This window comes from Electrona antarctica (genome assembly GCF_951216825.1).
Source record: "Electrona antarctica genome assembly, chromosome: 3".
Lineage (NCBI taxonomy): Eukaryota > Metazoa > Chordata > Actinopteri > Myctophiformes > Myctophidae > Electrona > Electrona antarctica.
The window spans coordinates 60,302,413-60,324,894 of record NC_136808.1 but is presented as its reverse complement, the minus strand read 5'-3'; the positions used below and the strand labels follow the sequence as shown (position 1 = coordinate 60,324,894).

General features: G+C 44.1%; 1 protein-coding gene across 1 annotated transcript in view; it reads right to left on the bottom strand.

Annotated features, from left to right (window-relative positions):
- Positions 1–22,482, bottom strand: part of ano1a (anoctamin 1, calcium activated chloride channel a) — a 141,812-nt gene that overhangs the window by 70,935 nt on the left and 48,395 nt on the right. Inside the window, exons 4-9 of the mRNA XM_079496429.1 lie at positions 17,308–17,406; positions 16,282–16,439; positions 8,371–8,425; positions 7,321–7,372; positions 3,946–4,001; positions 2,167–2,208 (exon numbers count right to left, since the gene is read on the bottom strand). Coding sequence (XP_079352555.1) covers positions 2,167–2,208; positions 3,946–4,001; positions 7,321–7,372; positions 8,371–8,425; positions 16,282–16,439; positions 17,308–17,406 — 462 coding nt within the window. The remainder of the gene's footprint in view (positions 1–2,166; positions 2,209–3,945; positions 4,002–7,320; positions 7,373–8,370; positions 8,426–16,281; positions 16,440–17,307; positions 17,407–22,482) is intronic.

The window sequence follows — 22,482 nt, the reverse complement described above, 5'->3', positions numbered from 1 at the left end:
GGGGTCCCTGGCACAAAACATGCCTTTTAAGCTTTGTAAACTAACATTGAACAGGGCAGATATGACAGGGCAGTTATGACAAAGATAAACAATTAAAATGACTGACAATGAAATTAGCAGTTCTAGCCTTTCTTATTGTTTATCTTTGATTCTATACCTGCACTAGATGCGCCCAGACCTCTGTTTATGCTATAGCGTCTCATGTCTGTTGTTGTCCTGTATTGTTTGTATGTTTTAAACCACTACTCTTGCTGTATTGTTTGTATGTTTTAAACCACTACTCTTGCTGTAAACCTAATTGCCCTTCTGGGACATTAATAAAGACCTTGAACCTTGAATCTACAAGCTCACAAGAAGCCCAAAGCAGGGACTCAGGGTTGGTTAAAGTGGTTAAAAGCGCGTGGACAACAATGTGGACACAACAGTGTAAACATGACATTTCTGTTCATTTCATCCAGCTGTTTAAAGACGAACGCAAACAATTCTAACCATTATGCAAAATAACTTATCAGCCGATGAGACGATATTATGATAATAATAATTTAAATAATTTAAAGAGGTATTTCTATAATAGTTCATCTACTGTTTAACAATAGAATCACTACTACAGGAGCTGTTCCCAACGAGAATATGAATAATACTTTGTGTGATTATTTTTGGTAAATGGTGATTGCAAATAAATAATTCATGAGAGATACGAGTCGAGGGCGTATTTCATTTGGGGTTGCATTGAGATTGTTTTTTCCTGTATGGCTGCTAGGTTTGTCAAGGGTTATTTCATTAATAATTCATCTACACTGTTTCTCAAACATGCATGCAGTAGCTGGTTGCGGCCCAACTTGGGAAAGGTGTTTTAACCTTTCTGGAGGTGTTTTGATATAGCTAATATATCACACTTGTGTGAAGTGAGGGGTGCTCTTATCATACATCATCATAGAGCGTCGCAGTCCCGCCCCCTTTCATGACGACGTGAGACGCAGAAGTGAATTCCCTGTTCATTTTCTCCATAGGCTTTTCAAAAAGTATTTATTTAAAGACGTCTACGCCGCGGACAAAGCCAACTCGAGTTGTGACAAATCATGACAACAAACACAACATTTTGGACCTAACAAATAATTACAAAGAAGAAAAACAACAAAAAAAGTGTTTTCTTCTTCTTTCTAATTATTTGTTCGCCCCGAAAAATTGTGTTTGTTGTCATGATTTGTCACAACTCGAGTTGGCTTTGTACGAGGCTTAAAATGTCTATGGGGAAAATGAACGGGGAATCATTTCCTGGGCCCTGGTAGGGGGCGGGACTGCGACACTCTATACATCACATTCCGTGCTCAGCCAATCAGCCGAGCACATTCCGTGCTCATACACACAAACATCTGCCTTTTTGAGTGGTGCAAACCACTCCAACAACCAGCTTTGTTTGTATCCGTGTTTGTGTGTATATAATTTTATCCCACGATTTTGTAACCCATTTTTCACCCCTGTGTCAATTATCTAATGTGATCCTGGGCTCTACACACCCTCCGCCAACCTGGGGAGAGCAACAGACTTGAACTCATGCTTCCTTCATGCATGAGTGTCCAAGTTGCTCATTTACACCTGACAGGGGGGAGTTTCCCTGGTTGGATGGTAGCACGTGGAAGGAACACATTATTCCAACCAGTTCCTTTCCCCTCCATCATTTCCCATTCATTTTTCCATAGATGTTTCAGAAAGTATTTATTTAAAGACCTTTAAGCCTCGGACAAAGCCAACTCAGATCATGAAAATTAACTCATGACAATAAACTAAGTCTAATCTAAGTTTATTGTCATGTTTTGTCAGGAGCCGAGTTGGCTTTGTCCGAGGCTTTAAAGGTGTTTAAATAAATTCTTTGAAACGTCTATGGATGAATGGGAGATTCTCTTCTGGTGCCCTCGTCGTTCTGAAAGGGGGCGGGACTGGGACTCTCTAAGCGTCGCTTAAGTCCCGCCATAATCACTGGTTTATAAATCACAATTAGATGATCTCTCAAAGCAGAGGAAGGTGAAAGCTGTGTTTCCAGTTTATTATGTGAGACGCAGCAACAGATCAATACTGTGTTGTTATGCCTTTGCTTATTGATTGGAATTATTGGAAATGGCTGATCGATCGCATCCATGTATTGATCAACGGCTTTCTTCTCCTTACCTTCCTGTCATTGGCTTCTGCGCTCATCCCCTCGCAGTCTCCCTGTAAACACACACACACACACACACACACACACACACACACACACACACACACACACACACACACACACACACACACACACACACACACACACACACACACACACACACACACACACACACACACACACACACACACACACACACACACACACACACACACACACACACACACACACTCTTAACCATAATGAACCATATCATCCACATTCTGGGGAAACCATTCTTTATTGTTAGTGGCTGTCAGGTGCCTGAAGCGTGATAATTATATAGTACCGGTAACTACAAATTGCCATCCACGCGCTGACATGTCATGTCACGGATGCCACGCGTTGTAAGCCAATGCAGGGCAGAATCATAAGGCTATGGACCAGAGCTAATGTCAGAGTAGCAGTAGTGGCTCAGAGCCTTTGCCTGAAGGCTGAGGGCTATATATCGTGCCACCCCTTAGCCCTTATCCCTAAACTTATCTGCCATTTTTTACTTTTTTTTAAACAATTTTTAACCCACGATTTTGCAACCCATTTTTTCACCCAGTGTCAATTATTTAATGTAATCCTGGGCGCTACACTTCCTCTGCCAACCTGGGGGGGGCAGCGGACTGACCTCATGCTTCCTCCTATGCATGAGGAAACAAGGAAAGTTATTCCGACCAGTTCCCTTCCCCTCCATCAGGCGCCCCAGCTGGCCAGGGTAGGTAGTTCAGAGACCAGGATTACTGCATGTTTTTTGTGAGGGTACCTACCCTAGGGGGCACGGGGAGAACATGCAAACTCTTTCGCCAACCCGGGTATGGGCACTGATGACACGGAGGAGAGAACACGCCCCCAGCGGGAATCGAACCCAGGACCTTCTAGCTGTGAGGCGACAGCACTACCGACTGTGCCGCCGTGCCCCATTTTTGACTATTTTGAAATAGTTTCAAATTGCCGATCTACAAGCTCACAACGTGTCAATGTAGATCGACTACTTGAACTATTTAAAAAAATTGTACATGGGGTGAGGGGTGCCTGGGGTGAGGGGTGCCTGGGGTGAGGGGTGCCTGGGGTGAGGGGTGCCTGGGGTGAGGGGTGCCTGGGCTGAGGGGTGCCTGGGGTGAGGGGTGCCTCACAAGATAGTCCCCAAAGGGGGTGAGGGGTGCCTGGGGTGGCACAAGATAGGCCCCAAAGGGGGTGAGGGGGTGAGGGGTGCCTGGGGTGGCACAAGATAGGCCCCAAAAGCCTAATATCTGCCCCAGGCATGGGATATTTCCCCTTTAGGCTAAATATATTTAGGTTATATCAGCATTTAAAACACTTCATACACAAAGCATTTTCCCATTTCACACTAATGCCAAACGATCAAAACGGTTCATTTCTCGCTGTGATTAAACAGTAAAGCCCCATCTGCACAACAGTGTTGCTTACCCAAAACAACAGATCTAAAGCCAAACATAACCATCTGCAATTATTTTGGTGAGCAACACTCGCACAATGGAGTTCAATGGAGTCAATGAAGTTATCAAACAGTCCTACTACAAACCGTGCTGTGTGTGTATGTGTATGTGTATGTGTATGTGTATGTGTATGTGTATGTGTATGTGTATGTGTATGTGTGTGTGTGTGTGTGTGTGTGTGCGCGTGCGTGCGTGCGTGCGTGCGTGCGTGCGTGCGTGCGTGTGTGCGTGCGTGCGTGCGTGCGTGCGTGCGTGCGTGCGTGCGTGCGTGCGTGCGTGCGTGCGTGCGCAGGGGGTACTCACATCATGCAGCGGGTACGCAGAAGTGTAAACAGCGTTGCCTAGGAGACTGGTTATGCCTGTGAAAGAACAAGAGGTTTTCATCCCAGTAGGTCAGTAGATCTCAACCTTCATGGACCTCTGGACCACCAGCAGAGTTCAGTAGATCTCAACCTTCATGGACCTCTGGACCACCAGCAGAGTTCAAACAATCCTCAAACCAGTGGCGTATTCAGGAATTACATTTTGGGCAGGAAAAAACGTTGCGCCCCCCCCACACTGAATGTGTCAAACTGACATATTGAGCCTATGACACAGTGTGGCTTCCCCCAAGTAGGCTACCTTCACATTCAGTAGATCCTGTGATCTTCTGTGGCCAGATGTAATTTCCTGGGGTATATTAGGACTATAGTAAATAATAAAAAAATTAATCGCCATAATATTTTGTAAAGAAATACCTATTTAGCCCCATGCTTGAATGCCCCCGCCCCCTGTCAAAAACCTCTAAAATCCCTAAAACGAAAGAAAGCAGCAAATGAAGAAAAATTAACACTCATCTTTTACTTTCTCTAATAACAACCTAAAACATGAACCTTGGTTTTGAAAAAACTAAAGTTGTCCTTTAACATTACTGATATTAAAGCCAGATTTGCTTGTGGACCAATGTCGCTCACCGAAAATAGTAGATAATAGTAGAATAGTACCGTTATAATAGTACAGTAGGTACAACACATGACATTCAAATACTAGAAGCTTGACACTTTTTTAAGATTTTTAGCCTAGTTTTGTGAAGACACATAGCCCTACTAGTCGGAGTTTCCAAACTGCATTTAAGCCCCACTGGGGGGCAAACAGAGCCCTACAGTACTGGCACATTGATAACTACCCTACAAACAGAGCCCTACAGTACTGGCACATTGATAACTACCCTACAAACAGACCCCTACAGTACTGGTACATTGATAACTACCCTACAAACAGACCCCTACAGTACTGGCACATTGATAACTACCCTACAAACAGACCCCTACAGTACTGGCACATTGATAACTACCCTACAAACAGACCCCTACAGTACTGGCACATTGATAACTACCCTATAGACCCCTACAGTACTGGCACATTGATAACTACCCTACAAACAGACCCCTACAGTACTGGCACATTGATAACTACCCTACAAACAGACCCCTACAGTACTGGCACATTGATAACTACCCTACAAACAGACCCCTACAGTACTGGCACATTGATAACTACCCTATAGACCCCTACAGTACTGGCACATTGATAACTACCCTACAAACAGAGCCCTACAGTACTGGCACATTGATAACTACCCTACAAACAGACCCCTACAGTACTGGCACATTGATAACTACCCTATAGACCCCTACAGTACTGGCACATTGATAACTACCCTACAAACAGAGCCCTACAGTACTGGTACATTGATAACTACCCTACAAACAGAGCCCTACAGTACTGGCACATTGATAACTACCCTACAAACAGACCCCTACAGTACTGGCACATTGATAACTACCCTACAAACAGAGCCCTACAGTACTGGCACATTGATAACTACCCTACAAACAGAGCCCTACAGTACTGGTACATTGATAACAACCCTACAAACAGAGCCCTACAGTACTGGCACATTGATAACTACCCTACAAACAGACCCCTACAGTACTGGTACATTGATAACTACCCTACAAACAGACCCCTACAGTACTGGCACATTGATAACTACCCTACAAACAGACCCCTACAGTACTGGCACATTGATAACTACCCTACAAACAGAGCCCTACAGTACTGGTACATTGATAACAACCCTACAAACAGAGCCCTACAGTACTGGCACATTGATAACTACCCTACAAACAGACCCCTACAGTACTGGTACATTGATAACTACCCTACAAACAGACCCCTACAGTACTGGTACATTGATAACTACCCTACAAACAGAGCCCTACAGTACTGGTACATTGATAACTACCCTACAAACAGAGCCCTACAGTACTGGTACATTGATAACTACCCTACAAACAGACCCCTACAGTACTGGCACATTGATAACTACCCTACAAAAAGACCCCTACAGTACTGGCACATTGATAACTACCCTACAAACAGACCCCTACAGTACTGGTACATTGATAACTACCCTACAAACAGACCCCTACAGTACTGGTACATTGATAACTACCCTACAAACAGAGCCCTACAGTACTGGCACATTGATAACTACCCTACAAAAAGACCCCTACAGTACTGGTACATTGATAACTACCCTACAAACAGACCCCTACAGTACTGGCACATTGATAACTACCCTACAAACAGAGCCCTACAGTACTGGCACATTGATAACTACCCTACAAACAGACCCCTACAGTACTGGCACATTGATAACTACCCTATAGACCCCTACAGTACTGGCACATTGATAACTACCCTACAAACAGAGCCCTACAGTACTGGTACATTGATAACTACCCTACAAACAGAGCCCTACAGTACTGGTACATTGATAACTACCCTACAAACAGAGCCCTACAGTACTGGTACATTGATAACTACCCTACAAACAGAGCCCTACAGTACTGGCACATTGATAACTACCCTACAAACAGACCCCTACAGTACTGGTACATTGATAACTACCCTACAAACAGAGCCCTACAGTACTGGCACATTGATAACTACCCTACAAACAGACCCCTACAGTACTGGCACATTGATAACTACCCTACAAACAGACCCCTACAGTACTGGCACATTGATAACTACCCTATAGACCCCTACAGTACTGGCACATTGATAACTACCCTACAAACAGAGCCCTACAGTACTGGTACATTGATAACTACCCTACAAACAGAGCCCTACAGTACTGGCACATTGATAACTACCCTACAAACAGACCCCTACAGTACTGGTACATTGATAACTACCCTACAGTGTGGGCTGTAGCGTTTTCTCTGAGCTCTATTATTCTATTATTAGCTCTATTATTAGCCACATCTAATCTAACCATCAAATCAAATAAATAAAGACTGTAAATAGGATTGTGTTACTGCATGAGATAAAAAGCAGGTGTTCTTGTGGTGGGCTGTCCCTTTTCATTAGGACCCCATTTTTACAGCATTAGCACCAGCTTTAACGATTCTGCTCGCTGGTGTTTCAACCCGTCAATCAATGCTGTCAGGTCCGGTTTATGTACAAAGAGCATGTTACATGTGGGACTTCTGGGAAAAGTATTCAAAGATGGAGGGCGAATGAAGCTAAATACTTTGGCAATGAACTGCATTATATTGTGAATTGTAAACAGAGGAATTCATTTTCATTGTATGTATGAGGATGTGTGTCTTGTGTTAAACTGCTCACCCATGGCGAATTTGGCTCTGGTGCAGCGAGTCCTTTTCAACACTTCATACACCTGATGTGATGCGACAGAAACACACAATGTTAACCACAATACGACACACGACACGACACACCTTAACTTTCAACCAGGCCGGTGTCCCTAATTTGGCATATCATTATAATATAGGTGGGGTGAAAAATCAATTTAAAAAATATGAGCTTGTAGTTTCACTATTATTGAAACAGCGCTTAAAAGAATACTTTCAACATTATCCTCATATAATGGTCCTATAATTAAATTAATTATTCAGTATAATGGCACAATGTATACTGTACTCACTCAGTGTAGCACCTTTTAAATTCACTTCTGACCATGTGCTCTGCCCTCAACCAGCAGACCCTCTCTGTGCTAAAATTCATTTTTTCTGTATTGAAAATGTTCCAAATCGTGACTGTGTGTATCCGAGTCCTGTTACAACCCCACTCATAATAATAATACTATCACTAATATATAACATCACATTAATTATTCACCATGAGTTGAGTTCTGTGAATATCACTCCCTTCCCCTTGTGAGACGTGGTATGAACAGAATGAAGGGAAGCAGCTGGCTGAGCACTGCTCCAATCTCTACAGTAATGGGACTTTATTGACGTTTCTGCTTGTGAGCGAACAGCCTGGGACTCATATTACGGCACACATTGACACGGTCATTCCAATAACGCCCAATCAATACCACGACATAATCGTTAATTAACCATCTCATTTGGAAGCGGTGTGTGTGTGTGTGTGTGTGTGTGTGTGTGTGATTCATAACACTAGTTATAAATATTTATTCTTATGCATAACTACTAATACGCGTTTTTTTACTACTAGTAACACGGTTTATTAAGCATTATGAGTGCTAGTCATAATACATTAAAAGCTCAAAGGAACAGCACATTCTAACTACAAAGTAAGACTTTACTTAAAGTTTGGTCATAATGCATTATAATCATGTCGCGCGTGTGCGTGCGTGCGTGCGTGCGTGCGTGCGTGCGTGCGTGCGTGCGTGTGTGATCCAGTACTTACGAGGGAGCTCCTGGTTTTACTGTCAAAGAATTTGTCTCTGTCAGAAAGATCGAACCTGGAAACAAAGAACAAGTCAGAGCTGTGGTTGACATTATATAAAAAAGTTTATATTTTAATAAAAATAATAGATTTGAATATTTCAATAAAAATACAATATAAAATAGCAAAAATAGCAGATCTACAAACTAATACTCTAGATAGCCTAAAATAACTTTCTACTTCTAGAAATAACAATATAATGCTGTCATCTACATGCATCAAAAAGAAAAGAAGCAGAGGAGCGGGGGGGGGGTCTTCCTCCAACCAGAATTGATTTAATGTCAAAAGACCACAGATAACCTCATTGGCCGAAACCAGCAAAGTCTCTGATGACTGTCTTGGGAACCACAGCACTGATCAATAGTGAGATTTCCCACTTTTAGGTGTTTAATTGCACGTCTCCTTTTAGCGCCACAGTGTACAGTGTTTGTTTGTATGTTGTTGTTGTACTGTGTGCTGTGTACAGTGCTGTGCTAACGAATTACCCCTATCGGGATTCATAAAGGTGTTTATCGAGTTGTGGTCCCCCTGAGCAGATCGCCCATGTCAAACGTTTCAACAAATGGAAAAAAGAACCTGTGTTCCAATGGATACAATATAGTTACTATTTAGAAACGTGCTAGAAACAAGCTTCGATATTCATAAAACCCACAGACACACTTAACCACTTTCAGTTTAAAATGTTTCAAAAAATAGCATATCTCTAAAAGCTTAAAGCGTGTCACTTTTTGTATTACTATTTTTTGGGGAATTAAGTGCAGGAACAAATGGGCCCGGGCTCGGCTTCCCTTCCAGGATAGGAGAGATCAGCTATTTTTGAAAAATGCTTGTAGATGTGCAATTTTTTATACTTGTGTGCGACACACTTGTGCAACAAAGTATAGGGAATTATTCATATTTTGTATTAAAAAGTTGAAATATAGAGATACAAGCTTTCTGTCTGACCACAACGAGATGAATAAGAATGAGGATGAGAGAGAGATGTCCTGCAGCTTGTTAGTCAGAGCTGTAAATATAGCCTGTTAGCCTGCAGAGCCCACAACCCACTCCATCCATCCATCCATCCAGCATGCATTACAAGATGCTGCAACAACACATCACTGCTGTCTACCTCCCTCCCTAATATGGTCATTACATCCCTCACAGGGTTGGGCCATTATGGGCAAAATCAAAATAAGAGAATAGTACTGCCGTAGCAGAGAACCCGCAGCACTCCAGGTTCAAACAAAATCCATATAGGTGCAAGGCTCGAAGATATAAGTAGAAGTAGCGAAACGCTGAGGAAGGCCATACAGGCCGAAACGCGTCCGTTTTTTAGTCTCAGAGGTAAATAAAATCATGTAAAAGGACATACAATGAGTGCTGGCATTCTTCATCTCTACAAAATCAAATTATACACATACTTTTGACAAAATATCTCAATATTGATATTGTGACGATAATATTAACCTTTTTCAAAAAAGAAAAGAAAAAAATAATAGACCATCTACAAGATCACGTTGTGTTGCATTGTGACAAGTAGTGTGTTTGAAGCCTTTTTTCATTAAGATTTTTTACATTTTTACATAAAAAGCGAAATGGCTGCAGGCTAGTAAGCCAGTAAACTGTTGCCTATGCTGGAGGACAACTTTCTGAACAGCTTCCACCTTTGCTACCATCAGACTGCTGAACAAGGCCTGATCACCGGCTATCACCAGGCAACAGCCTCTTCAAACAAGACTTTTCCCCCGGCCCTTCCTCTCATGTGGATTATGTTTCTCTGTGGACCTGCCATGTGGATTAGTTTGACCTGTGAAATGTGACCAGATTTGACTGAGAGACTGCCATGTTTTTACCCCGCTGAGGTTTTTTCAGCCTATGGTTTTTTAGCACAGGCAGACTCTTCACATCCTAGAGCATGTCTGAAATAAGTGTCAGAGCTGAAATCGACATGTAAATATGAAATAGATGCTTAAACATGTAGCTAGGTGTAATGTTAGAGTCCACAGAAGTGAACCTTTCAAGCCTGTTTTCTCAACTCGCTGTTTTCTCCAAGACATTACTCTATAAGCCATATCTCCAAAACTGGTGGGTCAAACTGAACAACCAATATGTCAATTTGAAGCTATGGTTCCCTGCTTTCACATGACATGAAAAAACGAAAATTCAAAAAAATCCAATGGCAGTCCCTCAGTCAAATTTAGTCACATATGTATGCATGCCTGCCATGTTTTTACCCCGCTGAGGTTTTTTCAGCCTATGGTTTCACACTCCTTTAAAAAGCATGTATTGACATTTACCAGATGGAACAAATTACATATGCCCTGAGGCTTCAACCAAACATATTTAGCAAAAGATGGAGTCCTGTACTGCCTTTTCTAATGAGGTATAGCAGGTATCGGAATCTTGAGTAACAATTCACAAAATACACTTTCTCCCCAGACCTTCTGGTGCGCTCATATGCTTTCCTCTGTCTCCAGTCATGTCTGTTCTCAGTATTGTTCACTTCCCATTGTTGTCGACGCTCTGTTGTTTTTGTCTCGCTACTTATTTCCTTTTTTATGGTGAATTGTAGTATTTTATTTCCTTGTTTTATTGTGAATAATTGTAAATGTATGTTGTTGTTTGTGTGTATGAGTGTATATCACTGAGGATACGTCCCAGGTGCATCCATGTATGTATGTATTTTGTTTAGTTATTCTATTAGTGACTCATAGGAATAGACTACGTGACAACCAGGAATAGTCTGGTGACCACCGGAGAGACGGGTGGCAGCCGGAAATTAGACGGCACCCGGGAGCAGTATGGGTTGGCGCCCCAGCCTGTGTCTTCCGTGAGGAAGAAGCCCAACAAACCCACGGTGAGGCCTTTAGGAGGGCCATTCAAGCCTCAAGCGGAGCCTGCGGCACCACCAAGGGCAAGGTGGAGCCTGCGGAACTGTTGCGGCTCGAGAATCCACCATTCCTGAATAAAGTGCCTGGTGCTGGGAGTCTGGTGCAACGCACAGGGCCTGACCTGGTGAGAGCAGGAGTGGACCTGGTGAGACGTAGGAGGGGCCCGGACAGGAGTCAACCCACAGAGCCTAGTCCTTCCACGCGCCAGAATGGTACCTCCCAGTCCCGGCAGAGTAGTTCAGGAGGAACGGATTGTGTGGCCCTGGTTTTTCCCTAATGGGACTGATCGAGGGTAGCTACTGGGACGTAAGTCGGGACTTGATCACCCCGGCTGGGTCACCTGAGTGAGGGGTATGATGTTGCGAGACCCGAAACCCCGATGACCTTGGGATACATCACTGAGGATACGTCCCAGGTGCATCCATGTATGTATGTATTTTGTTATATAATATATATATATATATATATATATATATATATATATATATATATTCTGTGAAAGTATGAAACAGCTGAGGTTGTGTGAAAAAAAGAAGCAGTTGTAAGAAATATGTATGCTTATAATTCTGTGAAGTTGCCTAAACTGAAATAAAAAAAAAGTAAAAAAAAAAAAAAAAAAGCATGTATTGCCCTTCCCTTGTTCATTTAGTAGCTGACAGAAATGTTCATCATTACAGTATAGTAAAGCACATTACATAATCTCATTTTTGTACACAATAGGGTACAAAACAATTTCCAACCCGACCGTAGAAATATTGTAAACGCGACCTCTGTTTCAATGTGCTTTACTCTGGTCCTCAATGTGTCAGGCAGGACGGAGGGGTGCCGTGACTTCTTGAACAGAATACAGATGGTTCCTTCACTTCATTGTAGGCAATATACTTGAGTTTAATGGGATTCCTATTTCCTGCAGGCCTGCCGATCTGCAGTACGGTCTGATAGACCCCTGATGGAGGCTGCAGCAGAGCATCATGACTGGTAGATGCTGTCAACATGGTGATGAAGGGCCCTGGGGCAGCGAAGAGGCAAGCCAACCACTCTGAAGCCATTTATTCCACCTCAGCTTGGACATGAAATATTCCCATCTGAGGTTGATTAAAGCACAGTGAGTGTGACAAAAATGACCAATTCTGATGGCAACAGCAGAAGCGCTCATGTCTCAAATTGTCATGAGGCTCAAAGTAAAATAGTATCCTCGTTTGAATTATCTATTTATGAACCATATAAATTAACTGTTGGATATTGGACCAACGCATGGGCTCACAGGGCTGTAGCCCGGGGCGCCCCTGAGGGCACACATCCTCCAGGCAGCATGTGTAAATGCAGAATGAGCCTTCAGCGCTCCCTGACATAATGACAAGCTTGTTGACGCCATTCTTGTGCACAATTTTGGAGCTGCACACTACAGCAGTTTAAAACTGTAAGCATGCATCTACAAGAAGTTGATCTTGACCGTTGACCGTCAGCTGCTTTGCTGTTTATAATGCGCTTCCTTTGCTTAGTGTTTCATGTAAAGCACAGTGAATTGCCTTGTTGTTGAAATGTGCAAAATTGGTATACAATTGTACAAAAAATACAAAATTACAAATAGTAATGGCATCACTCAGACTCTGGCCTCTGCGATCAATAGCAAATATTGTTCAACATCACAGACATGTCACCCAAGTGTCTTGTTTATCATGTATATAGACATGACAACAGTCATGTTTACCTGCCATCTCATAGCACAGATGACAACAGTCATGTTTACCTGCCATCTCATAGCACAGATGACAACAGTCATGTTTACCTGCCATCTCATAGCACAGATGACAACAGTCATGTATGTTTACCTACCATCTCATAGCACAGATGACAACAGTCATGTTTACCTGCCATCTCATAGCACAGATGCATAGTTCCATTATTCAGGTAGGATGTTGTTTAGACAGACGCTAGGTTCATTTCAGAGAGAACAGTGAGTGTAGTTAGGATAGTAATTACTTTCGTTGTAATTACCTTCGTTGTCACCCTGGATAAGAGAGTCTGCCAAATGCCTAAATTGTCAGTGTAATTGTCACTCTGGATAAGAGAGTCTGCCAAATGCCTAAATTGTCAGTGTATTTGTAACAGAGTTCAGAAGCGCACAAGGCAGGCTGATGAACCGCCAGGGCCTGATGCTTAACTAAATATGTCTGGAAAAGCAAGGATTTCTGTTAAAGTGTTCACTGCAATTGTTGACAGATTGGTATCAGAATAAACTATATCAAGCATATCAGGGAATTGCACAAAACCGGTTCCTAGCCCTTGGGCACAAAATGTCTTATACAATGTATTCAATACATTATTTTCCTCCACATAGGAGGAAGCCATTATGGATATGTACCTTTGAAAACAAGTTGACTCATTTGCATGCATACTAATAACCTGATTAACTTCAACTTGACCCAATTACGGCAATACACTACTAAGCAATTATCATCTATAATCTATAGGTCTTAGCCTGATTATCAGAACTACGTTTAACATGACATCCCTATTTTGGTAGGGTAATCATACGTTTGACATGTAATCATGACAAAAAGAAAATCCAATACGGTCAAAAATAGCAAATCTAAGCTAAGGTGCAATAAAAATGCCTTATAAGTGAGGCAACAAGTGCATTATTGCGACCGAAGGTCGCAGTTAATTATGGAATCATTTCCCGTCAGTGTGTCAGGCACCATATATGGTGCCCAGGTCTCGTGACATCATGTGAAATCATCAAGGCTGGAGATGTGGAGACCCTGATGTCATAGTAAATGAAACCTGCTGTCGCAGTTAAGCCTATACAGTATATGGAGATCCCTGATGTCATCAATATTGGCCAGCAACTCTACATCTGACCTCAAACCCTTAGATCTCCATATATGGATATTTGTCATAACCTGTGCTGACATTCCATATAACAGATCCTTCCCCATCCATCCTTCCTCTTCGATGTCTCCCTTTTGACTGATACCTGTCCATTCAAACTCTAGACGGGCCTGCCCCAAAGTTATTAGTGCAGCCGTGCCTGGCCGCCGGTGAAAACTAGAGTTCTCAACAGGCCCGAAAATTATGGCCCGGCCCTACCTGGGCCCTCATCAAACCCTGTACACTCAAGAGAATGTCCCCAGTACCACCCTTAGATCTCCATATACTGTATGGAGCTGACCTGTTCTGACATTCCATATGTTGATCTACCCTCATCAAACCCTGTACACTCAAGACATGCTCCTTATATGGCCAGTACAGAATTCATTCCATGTTGATCTGACCCCCCCATGCCAAAGCGCCAGCGCTCGCCCAGCAGTCTGCCGTCAACGAGGCGGATACGTGCACGCGACCTCGCCCTTTAGGACGAGGTCGCTTCTCGCCCTCAGGCGTCTTACTAGTAATGCATTATGATTATGAATGTGGTTATAACGCATCATAGACCCGACCTTAATATAAAGTCTTACCAACTGTTTTCTCAGCGTTGATTTTTACACAACAGAACATGACAGTAGAATTCTTTCCAACAAAGAGCAACATGACCTTCCAGTTTGCAAATCTAATGGCTGTTAGCTGCGATGAAGGAGCCATTATAAACCACTTTGTTGGTTCAGACTTAATTAATGTTGTACAAGTACAGTATACATCTTTTTTTTTAATGTTTTTTTGTGGCTTTTGCCTTTTTATTTTATATTTTTCATGGAGGCTGACAGGAAATGGGGATAGAGATGGGGGGAAGACATGCAGTAAAGGCCGTCGGGATCGGGAGTCGAGCCCGCGGCACACTGCCAGACTGGATTACCAGCCAAGGTGCCTGGACCACTGAGCCATGGCCCAGGCCTACAGTATACAATACATCTTAACTCACATTCAACATACAACTGGTCACAGGTCAAAAGAAAAGACCAGCATGTCATGGGTTACTGTGCTGCACACAAATCCTCCAACATTATTGGAGGAAGTTGAGCTGTTTTGAGCCATTTTAAAGGCTTGAACTAAACAATCACATCTATTTACAGTAACTAAAGAATTGTGTGCATGTAAACATGGTCTCTGTATGATTAGCCTCCCTCGCAGGGATTACAGCAACAACAAAAATGTCATGACTGAAATGTGTTGTAAGGCAAAGGGGGGAGCAGAGAGTACACTAGGTTCCCCCAGTGTACTCTCTGCTGCCCCATCTGGCGGAGTCAGGTTAAGTCCCAACACCCAATACACACAAACCTATAATATTATTCCTGCTGATCTTCATATTGTCTTGTTGAATAAATCACAGATTGAGCTTATTGAGCTTCTTTTCCTTTATGAAATACTGGAGACCATTACGATCCATGAAAGATGCTTCTGAACATGTATTCTATTGCATGTTTGACCAAATCAAATACTCTTTCTTACTCAATAACCTATTGCCGTAGGGCTTATAGGCTATAGGGCTATAGGGCCGTAGGGCTCGACTATACTAGCCTGTATAATAACCTATTGCCGTAGGGCTTATAGGCTATAGGGCTATAGGGCCGTAGGGCTCGACTATACTAGCCTGTATAATAACCTATTGCCGTAGGGCTTATAGGCTATAGGGCTATAGGGCCGTAGGGCTCGACTATACTAGCCTGATTTAGTACAAAAAAAGGAAGTGTTCAATTTAGAGACATAAGCTCTGACATGACAAATATGTGCAGGTATAATCGGAAACGGGAAGAATTCATTGTATTCTCACTATTGTGTTGACTGTTCCTCCTCACACAGCTACAGTAAAGTACATGGATAACACATTGATTCACCAGGGTGACCACCTGCCCTGAAACCAGGAATGGTGGTGGTCCGCTTGGTCCACCCTCATCAGTGTAGGGCCGTTCACACCAAGAACAATAACCAGAATTATATCACTTTGAAAATTGTTCTAACAAATGACAAAGTTCATTCCACAACTATAATGACAATGTTATGGGTAGAATCATATCATTCTCAGTGTGTGGTTGATCAGAGCAGAAGGGCTTTGACTTACAGGTGCTCTTTCTCTCTGGAGAAGGCGTGAGAGAGACACTTGATGTTCTGCGGTCGGGTGGACTCCTGGTCCACCTTGGGGTGCAGCGGAGCGGTGACTTTGTGAATGAACAGCCGGATCTTCTCCACCACGTTGCTGCTTTGCTTCACTTCATACACCTGTTATGTGTCACAAAGAGGACAGACGCAGTCATTTAAACATACGGACACTAGCATACCCCATTCTGGCCATGGCATAATTAGGCCAGCGTTCTGTTGAAATAGGCAAACATTTGGTGAAAATCCTCATTCTACAATCTCGTGATGCGTTTTCAGGGAAAGATAGCATTTTTGTGCAATCCACAGAGAGAACTCCACGGAGATCATCAGTCAAAGTCGCAGTGTCCCAGTTCCAATTTCCCTTGTTTATCCTGTGAGTTATTTCTCCTGATTGGTATCCAACCTGAAAATGTATTTTCTGTTTACTAAAGAGCCCACGGGGAGTGCCATCTCTTGGCACGGACACAGAACTAAACCATATACTGCTGACAAAGGGGGAGACCACAGTTACTGAACACACAATCTCAGGGTTATAAATTGGTAGATTATGGAGGGGAAATACAGCTAGAGGCATTTATGGAGATTGACTTTTAAAATGAAACCAAACAATACATGGAGATATTGCATATATCAATATGGGGGTCAATGGGTCTATGTATTTTAAATATAGGAGAGACAGGAGCCTTGTATTTGAATGAAGCTTAGAAAAGAGGTTAGAAAATACTACTTGGTGACTCAGGATATATTGTAACTTATGTAAACTGTAACTTTTCAGGAAATTTAGGCATTTAGCAGACGCTCTTAATCTAGAGCGATTTACAGTAAACATTGTTTACTAAACTAAATGTTATTCAACAAAGTGTGTTAGTGGGTTTGCTAACACACTGGACCAGGGCTAACAACAACAACCCCCCCCCCCCCCCCCCCCCCCAATGCAAAATTATTGCGTGAATAATTACATTATGTGAATGTTGAATGCATGCCGTACCTTCTTGGTGGGCATCTTGAGCTTCATGAACTCTGCCTCTCGACACAGAACCTTCCAGGGTGCGTGGATCTTCAGGAAGCCATGCCCAGGTATCTTACCCTGGAGGACAATGACACATTTGAAATTTAAATCACACACACACACACACACACACACACACACATTTTAAGAATTGATTTATGTCCACACAAAGGAAAATGCACAAGGACACAAACATTATGGGTGCAGTTATGTTACAATCACAAGACTATGACATGTCTTGGAATCATGATACAGCAAGAATGTGACTCAGCAGCGTCTCTGATAGCCATATCCGTTCACATGACGGTGCTCAGGACTAGGCTTGTTCTCATATGGTGGCATAGACAGTACAACAGGGACAGTACAACACCTCGCAAGTCCTTCTGCCTCATCCTCTGGACACTCCAAGCTGTCGAGAGTTTGAAACGCTCCCACAACTGTCTGTGGACATGTCCCAGGCTGGACCATCAGAGAGAACGGAGCCAGCAGTCTCACACACACGCACGCACGCACGCACGCACGCACACACACACAGCTCATCATGACCTCATGTGACAAATCATTGTCCCTCAAATTCTAACACCAAATCTTAACTCACTCACACTCACTCTCTCTCCCCATTAAAACACTCACTCTCTCTCCCCATTAAAAGAAAAATACCTTATCATGACATTAGCATCAGCTATTGTTTTGGCGACATTTATCCACTGAAGCCAAGGGTGTCATAGGGTTAGGGTTAGGGTGTTAGGGTTAGGGTGTTAGGGTTAGGGTGTTAGGGTTAGGGTGTCATAGATAGGCCTGAGTGAAGCCAAGGGTGTCATAGGCCTGAGTGAAGCCAAGGGTGTCATAGGCCTGAGTGAAGCCAAGGGTGTCATAGGCCTGAGTGAAGCCAAGGGTGTCATAGATAGGCCTGAGTGAAGCCAAGGGTGTCATAGATAGGCCTGAGTGAAGCCAAGGGTGTCATAGATAGGCCTGAGTGAAGCCAAGGGTGTCATAGATAGGCTTGAGTGAAGCCAAGGGTGTCATAGATAGGCCTGAGTGAAGCCAAGGGTGTCATAGATAGGCCTGAGTGAAGCCAAGGGTGTCATAGGCCTGAGTGAAGCCAAGGGTGTCATAGGCCTGAGTGAAGCCAAGGGTGTCATAGGCCTGAGTGAAGCCAAGGGTGTCATAGGCCTGAGTGAAGCCAAGGGTGTCATAGGCCTGAGTGAAGCCAAGGGTGTCATAGGCCTGAGTGAGCAAAATTAGAGATAATAAGGGAAAGTTAGCGAAAGTTGTGGCAAATCTAAAAAATAAAAATAAAAAAATGCTTAGCACAAGCTTTCTTCGCAAATGTGTTCATAAAAGATGTCTACTATCACCTCTCAATTTGTTCCAAACCAACTCTCTTGGGAAACATTTGTGAGGGCATTTGTGCCCTCGACACAGAAACTAAAGACATGATTGCCGACTTCACAAAAGCCAGGCCTCAAAACACCATCCAATGAATTCACTATTGACGCCTCAGCTGTGGAGTCGCCATCATGAAGAGCGCCCAACTGAGCGACCGACAGCTGAGGATAGCCGACCTTCCCACTCCAGCCCTGACCATGTTCTAGAGAGAGCCTACTGTACCTACTGTACTGCATCACCTCCTCGTATGGCTCCAGCCCTGACCATGTTCTAGAGAGAGCCTACTGTACCTACTGTACTGCATCACCTCCTCGTATGGCTCCAGCCCTGACCATGTTCTAGAGAGAGCCTACTGTACCTACTGTACTGCATCACCTCCTCGTATGGCTCCAGCCCTGACCATGTTCTAGAGAGAGCCTACTGTACCTACTGTACTGCATCACCTCCTCGTATGGCTCCAGCCCTGACCATGTTCTAGAGAGAGCCTACTGTACTGCATCACCTCCTCGTATGGCTCCAGCCCTGACCATGTTCTAGAGAGAGCCTACTGTACTGCATCACCTCCTCGTATGGCTCCAGCCCTGACCATGTTCTAGAGAGAGCCTACTGTACCTACTGTACTGCATCACCTCCTCGTATGGCTCCAGCCCTGACCATGTTCTAGAGAGAGCCTACTGTACTGCATCACCTCCTCGTATGGCTCCAGCCCTGACCATGTTCTAGAGAGAGCCTACTGTACTGCATCACCTCCTCGTATGGCTCCAGCCCTGACCATGTTCTAGAGAGAGCCTACTGTACTGCATCACCTCCTCGTATGGCTCCAGCCCTGACCATGTTCTAGAGAGAGCCTACTGTACTGCATCACCTCCTCGTATGGCTCCAGCCCTGACCATGTTCTAGAGAGAGCCTACTGTACTGCATCACCTCCTCGTATGGCTCCAGCCCTGACCATGTTCTAGAGAGAGCCTACTGTACTGCATCACCTCCTCGTATGGCTCCAGCCCTGACCATGTTCTAGAGAGAGCCTACTGTACTGCATCACCTCCTCGTATGGCTCCAGCCCTGACCATGTTCTAGAGAGAGCCTACTGTACTGCATCACCTCCTCGTATGGCTCCAGCCCTGACCATGTTCTAGAGAGAGCCTACTGTACTGCATCACCTCCTCGTATGGCTCCAGTCCTGACCATGTTCTAGAGAGAGCCTACTCACCTACAGTACTGCATCACCTCCTCGTATGGCTCCAGCCCTGACCATGTTCTAGAGAGAGCCTACTCACCTACAGTACTGCATCACCTCCTCGTATGGCTCCAGCCCTGACCATGTTCTAGAGAGAGCCTACTCACCAACAGTACTGCATCACCTCCTCGTATGGCTCCAGCCCTGACCATGTTCTAGAGAGAGCCTACTGTACCTACAGTACTGCATCACCTCCTCGTATGGCTCCAGCCCTGACCATGTTCTAGAGAGAGCCTACTGTACTGCATCACCTCCTCGTATGGCTCCAGCCCTGACCATGTTCTAGAGAGAGCCTACTGTACTGCATCACCTCCTCGTATGGCTCCAGCCCTGACCATGTTCTAGAGAGAGCCTACTGTACCTACTGTACTGCATCACCTCCTCGTATGGCTCCAGCCCTGACCATGTTCTAGAGAGAGCCTACTGTACTGCATCACCTCCTCGTATGGCTCCAGCCCTGACCATGTTCTAGAGAGAGCCTAGTAGGCTCTCTCTAGAACATGGTCAGGGCTGGAGCCATACGAGGAGGTGATGCAGTACAGTAGGCTCAGCCTACTGTACTGCATCACCTCCTCGTATGGCTCCAGCCCTGACCATGTTCTAGAGAGAGCCTACTGTACTGCATCACCTCCTCGTATGGCTCCAGCCCTGACCATGTTCTAGAGAGAGCCTACTGTACTGCATCACCTCCTCGTATGGCTCCAGCCCTGACCATGTTCTAGAGAGAGCCTACTGTACTGCATCACCTCCTCGTATGGCTCCAGCCCTGACCATGTTCTAGAGAGAGCCTACTGTACTGCATCACCTCCTCGTATGGCTCCAGCCCTGACCATGTTCTAGAGAGAGCCTACTGTACTGCATCACCTCCTCGTATGGCTCCAGCCCTGACCATGTTCTAGAGAGAGCCTACTGTACTGCATCACCTCCTCGTATGGCTCCAGCCCTGACCATGTTCTAGAGAGAGCCTACTGTACTGCATCACCTCCTCGTATGGCTCCAGCCCTGACCATGTTCTAGAGAGAGCCTACTGTACTGCATCACCTCCTCGTATGGCTCCAGCCCTGACCATGTTCTAGAGAGAGCCTACTGTACTGCATCACCTCCTCGTATGGCTCCAGCCCTGACCATGTTCTAGAGAGAGCCTACTCACCTACAGTACTGCATCACCTCCTCGTATATATGGCAATATCATAGCAGAGGAGGGAAAACAACTGAACAGGACGATGAGAACACATCACTCTGCACTGCAGTCCTAGCCTCGCACCATTGGCTCCCTGTTCGTTTCCGCATCGATTTTAAGATTTTAATGTATGTTTTAAAATGTCGTAATGGGTAATTAGCACTTAGCACCCTCATCCCTTGCAGACCTAATTTCACATTACATGACAACCCATTTTTGGTTTTTCAATGTTTGTTATAATATTACATTGTTTGTTCTTTGTTTTCTTTTAACCTGTACAGCACTTTGGTTGACCTGGTCATGTTAAATGTGCTATATAAAGGTCGGGCAGGAAATACAGAAGATTTTGTCAATACATATTGTACCAGAACCAAAGTTCTTCCTGCTCGGTCTATATCCGGAGGGACACAAGATAAAGCGTAATGAACAAATGTTTATAGATATATATATAAAATATAGTATTTTACAAGCAAGAGAGTGATAGCATTGACCTGGAAGAGGCCAGACAAACCAAGTATTACACAGTGGTTCAGGGAATTGTCTTTATGTTTACCTTTGGAAAAGATTGCATACATTCTTAAGGACAAACAAGAAATGTTTCAGGAGGTGTGGGGCCGTTTTATAAGATACATAAAGAACAATGATTTGTCACATTTAATGGATGGAGCTGAAGAGGAGTAGTGCTGTTGTTGTTTTTTTTCGTTTTTTTTTGTTTTTTGGTTATTGTTGTTTTGCTTTCTTTATATCAGTAATTGTCTTTTGGTTTTTGTATTGTCATTTGTGTGTAAAAAAGGAAAATAAATACATTGTTGAAAAAAAAAGAAAAGAAAAGTGCAGGAGCATCCGTACCAAAACACAACCCTCTCTCACAGCCATCAGGGTAGCGATACAGGAGCATCCGTACCAAAACACAACCCTCTCTCACAGCCATCAGGGTAGCGATACAGGAGCATCCGTACCAAAACACAACCCTCTCTCACAGCCATCAGGGTAGCGATACAGGAGCATCCGTACCAAAACACAACCCTCTCTCACAGCCATCAGGGTAGCGATACAGGAGCATCCGTACCAAAACACAACCCTCTCTCACAGCCATCAGGGAAGCGATACAGGAGCATCCGTACCAAAACACAACCCTCTCTCACAGCCATCAGGGTAGCGATACAGGAGCATCCGTACCAAAACACAACCCTCTCTCACAGCCATCAGGGTAGCGATACAGGAGCATCCGTACCAAAACACAACCCTCTCTCACAGCCATCAGGGAAGCGATACAGGAGCATCCGTACCAAAACACAACCCTCTCTCACAGCCATCAGGGCAGCGATACAGGAGCATCCGTACCAAA